Below are 9,299 nucleotides of genomic sequence, written 5' to 3' on the forward strand. Positions count from 1 at the left end.
TTTGCTTGGGGCGGCCAGAAAGCCGGAGCCGGCCCTGGTCATGCTGCTTGCTCCTTGCCCCATCCCTTCCCCCAGCCCACCTCGCTGACTAGGGACGCTGGAGGTGTTCCCCTGCTCTGCAGCAGGAAGGGAGAGCTCATTGCCTTTCTCCCCCCAGAGGAGGCCTGCAAGCTCTGTGGTGTGGCGCATTCTGCTGGCATCTGTACCGTGTTGGGGTCCTGGGTATAGTCCCTCCCCCCCCCCCGTTTCTATCTGCCCACCGTCCCTCCTTTGCTTTAGCTGTGGATTGGCAGGCCCTTGGCTGTTGGTTTTGCTGTGATGTGGTGGGGGTGAGGAGCGGCTGTAAAACACAACCATTGTTATTCCTCTTGATGCTGCAAAATAAAGAGAGCAGGCCCCTTTGACCCTAGCCCCACAGGGGTGAGTGCCATGCTGCTAGTGAGGGCACTACGGGGGCTGAATGAAGCTGGAGGCTGAGCTAACCTTGGCCTCTCTCAGGGTGAAGCCAGACTGTGGGTCGTGACTGAATTCTGCCATCCCCTCGTGGGAGAAGGGGCCAGGACTCGCAGCTGTAATGAGGGGTCTCCTCCTCCCAGGTGGATCCTGCGGGGATACAGTTGAGGTCCCTCACTGGAGCAGGGGCCAAGGACCCCCTTTCTGCAGGCAGGCTCAGCCGGTTGTTAATGCCGTTTTTCTCCTCTGCTCTCCAGCTCAAAGGTGTACATGGCTGACCTGGAGTCCGCGCTGCACTATGCCCTGCGGGTAGAGGTGGCCCGGTTCTCTGTCCTAACGGGAGAGCGGGTGAGGGCCCTGAAGGACTTTGTGGCAGTGCTGGCTAAGGTGAGCGCTAAGGAGTCATCAGCCAGGCAAGGCCTGTGCCGTCTGTAGCCCCCTCATGCTGAGAGTGGACACAGGGCCTTTGCTGGGGCTTCACTTGACACCGTGGCAGTCACTGGGCCTCCCCTTCAGTTGGATTAGAGGAGGGCAGGCTGGTAATTGAATCCTGTAGCGAACGAAGCTGGGCATATCTCCTCATGCGCTCTGCTTGAACAGGTCTCCAGAGAAACCCGTCTCCACACCGTTTGCACACCCCACATTCCGGCCTGCGTAGCAGCCCTTGTGACGACACCCTGGATGGCTCGAGCGCTGCTCTGCCTCAGCCAGCCTCTAACCCCCTCGGTTCTGGTTGCTTGGCCCTAGTCCCTAACTCCGCTTGAACTCTGATTGTGAATACAGAGCCTTTGTTTAGATAAATGGGAAATTGGAATTGCATCGTCCCCTGGGCCGGGCATGAAAATTATATGTGCCCTTCCCAAACCTTCACTGGTGACGTGACCAATCGCCTCGAGCCTGGACATGAGCCATGCCTTTTGAAACCCCGCCCACCCGTGCTCAGCCATTCACCATAGCCACTTCCCCCTGAACCTCCTGCAAGATGGCACCACCGTGGCTGGTTCTCTCCCCCCCCCCCCCCCCCCCCGATGCAACTTCTTTCCTCCTGCTCCCACCCCTACCTTAAGTATCTGCATTGGCTACACCGGTAAGTACACTCACAGCAATGCCCTCTGCAGTGAACGGCTTTGAAGTGGCATAGGCACCTCTGCTTTGCTATGGCAGATATGTGGCTTGGCGGCCGTATATTGTCTCCTATGTGACCCTCCAGAACTTACCTTTGGAAATCCTCTTTCACAGAATGAAAGAACTCTCCTCACGCAGGATGCAGTGAGATTGTGATAGCAAGGGATCATTAAGGACCTCTTGCACACGAGCCCGTTTCCTTTGGAAACTTGGGTTTGATTTAAAAAACTGGAAAGGGTTCTGAAAATAGTTGCCAGAATAATTCAGGGTCTAGAAGACGTGCCTTATAGTGAGAGATGTAAGAAGCTCAGTCTGTTTAGTTTCTCCATGAGAGGGCTGAGAGGTGACTTGATCATGGTCTAAAACAGGGGTGGGCAAATTTTTGGCCCGAGGGCCACATCTGGGGGGGAAACTGAAGGAAGGGCCGTGAATGTAGGGCTGGGGCAGGCGGTTGGGTGCAGGAGGGGGCTCACGGTAGAGGGTTGAGGTGCAGAGGGGTGCAGCAAGGGGGTTGGGGTGCAGAAGGGGGTGTGGGGTGCAGGAGGGGTTTGGGGTGCGGGCTCCGGCCCGGCGTCACTTACCTCAAGAGGCTCCAGGGTGGCAGTGGCATGCAGCGGGGCTAAGACAGGCTCCCTGCCTGCCCTGGCCCCGCGCCACTCCCGGAAGTGGCAGGCATGTCTGGCAGTGGCTCCTGGGGGTGGGGTAGTGCAGGCTACTCTGCCGCGTGCTGCCCTCGCCTGCGGGTACCACCCACGAAGCTCCCATTGGCTGCGGTTCCTTGTTCCCAGCCAATGGGAGCTGCGGGGGGTGGTGCCTGCAGGCGATGGCAGCGCACGGAGCCCTCTGTCCTCGTCCTCCCCTTTCCTCCTCCTCCTTCCCCCCTCCGCCCCCCCAGAGGCCACAGGGACGTGGTGCCGGCTGCTTCCAGGGCAAGCAGGGAGCCTGCCTTAGCCCCACTGCACCACGGGGCTGGCAATCCTGCGGGCCAGATTGAAAGCCCTGATGGGCCGGATACGGCCCGCGGGCCATAGTTTGCCTTCCCCTGGTCTAAAAGATGAGAAAGCATAGGTGCCGAGTTTCTAATCTGCTGGGGGGTGCTTCCCCCTGGCTCCGCCCGTGCCCTCCCCCCACTCCACCCCTTCCCCCAAGGCTCCATCTCTGTCCTACTTCTTTCCACCCCTGCCCCCCCTCTTCCCGCCCCTTCCCCGCCCAGTTCCTCCCCCGAGCGTGCTGCGCCCTCGCTCCTCCCCCCAGTGCCTCCTGATGCCACGAAACAGCTGATCCGTGGTAGGCACTGGGAGGGAGAGGGAAGCATTGATTGGTGGGGCTCCCCTGGCGGGCAGGAGGCACTGGGGGAGGTTCTGGTAGGGGGGCTCAGCACCCACCATTTTTTTCCCATGGGTGCTCCAGCCCCGGAGTCAGTGCCTATGTGAGGAAGACATTTCTGATCATAGAGGGTTCTTTAATGGAGCAGAAAAAGGCCTGACGAGATCCAGTGGTCAGAAACTAGACACATTCAGACAAAATTAAGGTGATTCACCATTGGAACAGCTTATCTGGGAACAGGGTAGATTCTCTATCACTTGAAGCCTTTAAATCAAGACTGGATGTGTTTCTAAAGGAGATGCTCTAGTTACGGGCTTGATGCAGAGATTACTGGGTGTGGTTCTGTGGCCAGCACTATGCAGGAGGTCAGATAAATGGTTGTAATGGTCCCTTCTTGCCTTAAAACTTATTCATCTAAATGTGGGTCACTAGTGCAATGAGTCTTGGGTTCTCAGCTTAGACCTTTATTACTTTTTACCTAATTGCCCAACTGCTGCATGATTAACAAAACTGGCCGGCTGTGCCTGTGAAGGGACCAGGACTAAGACTAGCAGGGATGGTGCGGGGCAGGACTGAGGTGCGTTGGAAGGAGTGTGTGAGGAGGGCAGGACTAGAATAGCCAGTGGCCGTGTGAGTCAGGCCTGAGGTGCTTTGGCATGGCTGTGCTGAAGCCTGCTTAACACCTAGCTTGCTTGCGGCCTGGCTTTAGCTAATGCTCTCAATCTCTCTCACTTTCTTGAGCATGGAAGATTTCATTAAATGAATACCCCACCCTGCCACCTTCCCCTTCAAAATACAATCCCCCAGGAGAGTGCAGGCTGTGTTCGATCCTCAGACAGCTGAAGGGCGGCTGTGTGTGTGTTGGGGGGGGGGAGGTTGCTACACCAGCCCCCCAGGCTCTGGAATCTTCAGGGGACCAGTCTATACTGTGAAATGTGTTTGGTGTCAGACAGCTGTAGTAATGTCAGCTCCAGATTAGGAGACAAAGCTGTTCAGATGCAGGGAACAGAGAGTCCAAGACCGAAATAGCACAAGGAACCCAGTTCACCAACCAAGCTCCCTCCCTCCCTCCCTCCCTGCAAAGCTCAGAGATGTTGCGGGGGAGGGTGGATGTAGATGGGGAGGGGAATGGGTTGTGTGTGTGTGTGGGAGGTATAGATGGGGAGGGGAATGGGGTGTGCGTTGGGAGGGGAACAGAAGAGGAGAGTGAGTGTGTGGGTATAGATAGGGAGGGGAATGGGTGTGTGTGTGGATGGAATGGGATGTGGGTGTGGATGGGGAGGGGAACGGAGTGTGGGTGGGTGGATGGGAAGGGGAATGGTGGGTGGGTGTGGAGGGGAATGGGGGGTGGGTTTGTGTGTGGATGGATGAAATGGGATGTGGGTATGGATGGGGAGGTGAATGGAGTGTGGGTGAGTGGATGGGGAGGGGAATGGGGCACGTGTGTGTGTGTGTGGATGGAATGGGGTGTGGGTGGGGGGGAAGGGGAATGGGTGTGTGTGGAGGTATAGATGGGGAGGGGCATGGGGGGGTGGAAGGGTGGGGAGGGGGAGGGGAATGGGTGTGTGTATGTGGATGGAATGGGATGTGGGTGTGGATGGGGAGGGGAATGGGGCGGGCATGTGTGTGAGGATGGAATGGGGTATGGATGGGAGGGAAGGGGAATGGGTGCATGTGGAGGTATAGATGGGGAGGGGAATGATTCTTTTGCAACCTCTCCCCCTTCTGCCTCCTCAGTCTGGTGGTTGGGTGTGTACCATAGTCTAGAGGAAACAGTTTTGTGCTCAGTGCAAGATGTTTCAGATTTAGGCCACTAGACGGAGCAATGTCACCAGGATTCCCACATTCCTGACAGTTGCAGGGAATTTGCCTTCTCTGCCTGTCCAGACTCTGATCCTTAAATCTAGCGCGTTTCCCAGGGACGTGTAGGCCTGCGGGGAGAGAAGCATTTATTTTAGAACAGGTCACCTGCTAAACCTCACCCCAAATCTCCAGTATCCCACGGGAGCCTTTGAAAGGAGATTTGGAGGAGTGAGGGGGGGCTCCCCAGCAGAAATGTCAGTTCCCTGTGTTTGTTTATTGTCTAGCATAACGGGGTATCCATGGAGGCTAGACCCTTTTGCTTTCATTCCCCCCACACTTTCCTGGGTCCCCGCCTCCTGGTTTTACCCATCTACACTGTCTCCTCTCTTTATGTTTGTCCCTGAGGTGGGTCTCCCCCCCTCGCCCCAGTCACTCGCTCCCCCCCTCCCTGGAGCGCTTGCGGTTTTAAAGTGCTGATACTAATCGGATTTGTGTTGACTTATTGTCAAAGTAGCTTTTCGTGTTCCTCGGAGACTATTTGGAGTTACGATTGAGATTTGGATCTTGGCTGTTGGCCCACAGGGCTGACTTGTTCACAATGGTGGCAGCTTGAATACAAATGAAAGGGCTTCCCAGTGCTGGCTGCTTGGATCGTTGGGGGGGGAGGCTTCATACCAAGCTGGACAGCCTGAGACTAGTGTAGCTGTGAGCTCCCCACAGCCAGTGCTCCTGCACCATTCTCTGCAGCGACTCCTGCTGGGAGAGGCTGGCATTGCAGTCGCCGAGAGTTTCTCATGATCAGGGACTCACTCCGTTTCCCACCTGAGAGAGGCTAGCAAAGGGCATATGGGGACATGATAGTATTGCTAAGATCCTGACTTTATCACTGTAGGATGATTTGTGTCCTATTAGCCATCATGCTCAGTAAAGGTCTCAAAATGTCCCCTGGAATCAAAGCAGGAATCTCTCCCGTGCCTGGGTTCACGTCGACCATAATGGGTAGCAAGGCTTTTGTCGTTAAACGTATTTCCTCCTCGCTCTGTTCTTGCTGTAGTATTTTCCTGGCCGCCCCTTTGTCCAGAACTTCCTGCGCTCTGTGGACAGGTGGCTGAGGAACGTGAGAGGATCAAGGATTCCCTACAGTGCCTTGAAGCTGGTCTTGACCAACAGAAAAGAGGTGGGTCGCATAGAGATGATTTCCCTTTAGCCCTGCAGTGTGTGCACGCATCTGCCTTCCCCTGTCCTTTTCTCTCAGTCCCCGTCTGCTGTCCCTCCCCTGCCCACCGCGTTAACCCTGAGGTTGTTACTCTTTGTCTGCCTGTCTCTCTCCCCATCAGGGTCAAGCCCCGGCGGTGCTGTCGAACAACGTGACGTGGGTGGGTTGCCAAGGAAGCGAACCTCATTTCCGAGGCTACCCCTGCTCCCTCTGGACCCTCTTCCACCTCCTGACAGTGCAGGCGACTAGACACCGCAGGCTGGGCACAGGTAAACACGCGACCCTGTGCACGTCCCACTCTGAACGTGCCGGATGATCTAGCTCTTGGCCATAGAGAAAGGGGTGTGGGAAGCACCGTGATAGCTCCCCTTGGCCGTAGCTCGGGAATTTCCGGGAGCTGCTGCTCCATGGGAAACGGGATGGGGTGGGGGTAGGTAGACTCAGGCCAGAAAGCTGAAGGCAGTCCTGGGGTTTTAGAAGGGTTGCAGTCCCTGGTTGGAAAGTCCCTTCCGGCCATCCCCGTAGCCAGGGAGTCGGTAAGCCTCACACTAGGTAGCCCATTGTAATGCCCCAATCTCCTCTCATCCCACCTTGCATGCCTAGCACCTGTATCTAAAGCCTGTATCTTGTGGCTTGCTGGATCCCCCAGCGTGAGCGTTCTGCAGCTCTCATGTCAGGTGGTTGGCTGCCACTTCTCCTAAGTCTGGGTCAGAGCGCTGAGCTTCCCAGCCCGCCAAGGGGGCTGCGCTCCCGTGTGGAATCTTAGCACCGTCTCATCAGTCAGCTGTGCACAGCGCTCTCTCCTGCCACAGGGCCAAATGTGCTGCTGTCTCCGCTCAGCCAGCCCCTCTGGCTCAGGGAGGGGCAGATCACAGCTAGCAATAATAGTATCTAGCTCTTCTGTAGTGTGGCTCTCTAGTGACAGCTGAACGCTAGCCCCAGGGCCTGCTGGGTCACAGGGGATGTTTCTTAAACAGGACATACAAGCCCGACTGCAGAGCCAGCCTTCGGCGTCTCTGCTGGTTTCCCTCAGGATCCCCTTGCCCAGCCTGGTTCAGGGTGCCGTGGTGTCCCATGGTGCCGTGCCAGCGCCTCCCAGTGCAGGTGGGGCTGAATGCGCTAAGCGTCTCACACTCCACTGGAAGCCCCGTGCTGGGCCCCACACAGCCCTCTCAGTGTAGCTGAAGCCACCTGCTCCATGGCGCTGTGATCCTGAGCTGGCTGGTCCCGTGGACCCACCCGGCCTCGAATTGCTAGCACTCTGCAAAGAACCTGGGTTCCTCTGGGCAGCGTGGACGGCAGGGAGGCCACCGGGCACAGTGCTTCTCTGAGTTGCCAGGGTTTCCCCAGCCGAGCGTGCTGCGCCGACTGAGCTGTCTTGCCTCCCCATCCAGACCCGCTCGAGGTCCTTGGTGCTATGCGCGGCTACGTCCAGTCCTTCTTTGGCTGCCGGGAGTGCGCACAGCACTTTGAGGGCATGGCAGCGGAGTCCATGGACAAAGTGAGAAGCGTGGACGAGGCAGCCCTCTGGCTTTGGTCAAGACACAACCGGGTCAACGCTCGGCTGGCAGGTAAGGGGAGGTGTGTCCTGCTGGTGAGGCTGGCATTGGCCGAGGAAGATGGGGTGAGAGGCGCCTGAGGGAGAAGTTAGCCCCCAGTGCAGGGAGTCCAGACCCTCTGGCCGTATCTGGGGAGGGATGGGGGACAGGGTCATGGGGACAGCTGACTGCAGGGAGGTTGGAATTTGAGATGAACCTCGTGGGCCGGCTGGTGCCTTGGCTTGTAAAGCACAGGCTGGGCTGACTCAGCTCCCCAGTAACGCTGTGCCTGCCCTGCCACTGCTGCGCAGTGAGGGGGCGTCTCTCCTCGCAGACTGATAACTGCAGGGGGAGCCGGGCTGAAGGGGGAAGCCTGGGGCACAGGGAGCTGCGAGAGCGCTCTGCCTGCATGCCGCGGGCCGGCTTTGTCCATTCATTTCTTCTTTGAAAGCAGCCACAAAGGTTAACTCTGCAGCCTGGCAGGGGGCTGGCGGAAGGCCGTGGGGAGGGATCACAGACCCCTGAGGTGAAGGGAACAGGCAGCTGGTGGTGCTGAGCCAGAGACCGCCCCAGAGAGGCAGTTAAATCTTATCCGGCTTCCCGCAGGGGGCTTTAAAAGCTGCCACGTGCCCTGGGAGGACCCTCCTCCCGAGACGAGACGATTCTCCAAATGCTCCATTCGCGTGCAGACGCTGCCCCTCCCCCTTCGCACACGAGCCTCTAGAGCCCAGTTCTGGGGGAGTTGGGACAAAAGCAGCTGGCAGCTGAGAAGGAAGAGGGAGCAAGAGTGGCCAGGCAGGGGAAGGAAGGGGGGAATGACTTCCTGCTTGTCAGTGCAGCCTCCCCCGGTGGGGGGGCATAGCATCCTCCACCCCAGCTCACAGCATTCACCTGGAACGCCCATGGCCCAAGGATGTGGCCCAGGCTGACACCCAGGGACTCTGGCAGAGAGAGGGCAGAGCCCACTGAAGCCTGGGGGAACCTATCAGCGTTCGTCCAATTGTGGGGTGATGGTTCCTGCTCCGGTTGGTCATTTGGGGGGCGAGGGGGCAGGGAGGAGACTCCCAAGTCTCAAGGGGCTGCAGCTTTTGGCTACAAGAGCCTGTTCTTGGCACTAGGGTAGGCTGGGGGTTCTTGCATGCCCGCTCCCTGCCCCTCAGGGTGGCTGAAGGGCACGTGAGCAAGTGGAGCTGCTCCTGCAGGCGAGTTGTGCGTGACCTCCCAGTCAAGGCGATGTGCGAATCCCACTGGAACTGTGCCCCCTGCTGTGAGTCTCACGCTAGCAAGGGGAGAGCCGGCTAAGGCTGGAGGGCTTTGGGCAGGTTTGGGGTGTGTCTGTAAGATCCATAAGGCACAGAGGCTACTCCCTTTCCTTCAGGGCTTATGGGGTGGATGTTAAATGCTGTGGTTATTGTACTGGGACCGTCCTGCTGCTGAAGCCCCTGGTGGGACTGTGTCTGAGGCCTTTGTTCCATCTGATTTATCCAGGTACCGAGACAGAGGACCCCCAATTCCCCAAGCTGCAGTGGCCTCCCCCGGAACTGTGCCATCCGTGTCACAGTGTGGTCAAAAGGCGCCAAGTGTGGGACGAGGCAGCCGTGCTGCAGTTCCTCAAGGCCTACTTTTCCCCGATCAACATCTTCTTAAATTACACGGAGCCCGAGACGGCTCTGGTGGTCAGGCGCAGCCGGGAGGCAAAGGAGGGAGCTGGAGAGTGGGCCATGGGTGAGGGGGAAGAGAGAGGAGAGGAGGAGGACGACGAGGAGGAAGAGAGAGGGGAGGAGGGAGAGAATGGGAGAGGGGAGGAGGGGGAAGAGAAAGGAGGGAATGGGGAAGGG

General features: G+C 57.9%; 1 protein-coding gene across 1 annotated transcript in view; it reads left to right on the top strand.

Moving 5' to 3' along the window:
* Positions 1-9,299, top strand: part of LOC113407276 (sulfhydryl oxidase 1-like) — a 37,331-nt gene that overhangs the window by 27,395 nt on the left and 637 nt on the right. The window contains exons 8-12 of the mRNA XM_026655600.2: positions 711-840; positions 5,762-5,884; positions 6,045-6,192; positions 7,318-7,494; positions 8,950-9,186. Of these exons, the coding sequence (XP_026511385.1) occupies positions 711-840; positions 5,762-5,884; positions 6,045-6,192; positions 7,318-7,494; positions 8,950-9,186 (815 nt within the window). The remainder of the gene's footprint in view (positions 1-710; positions 841-5,761; positions 5,885-6,044; positions 6,193-7,317; positions 7,495-8,949; positions 9,187-9,299) is intronic.

Source organism: Terrapene carolina, unplaced genomic scaffold (genome assembly GCF_002925995.2).
Source record: "Terrapene carolina triunguis isolate 2854851 unplaced genomic scaffold, T_m_triunguis-2.0 Scaffold210, whole genome shotgun sequence".
Classification (NCBI taxonomy): domain Eukaryota; kingdom Metazoa; phylum Chordata; order Testudines; family Emydidae; genus Terrapene; species Terrapene triunguis.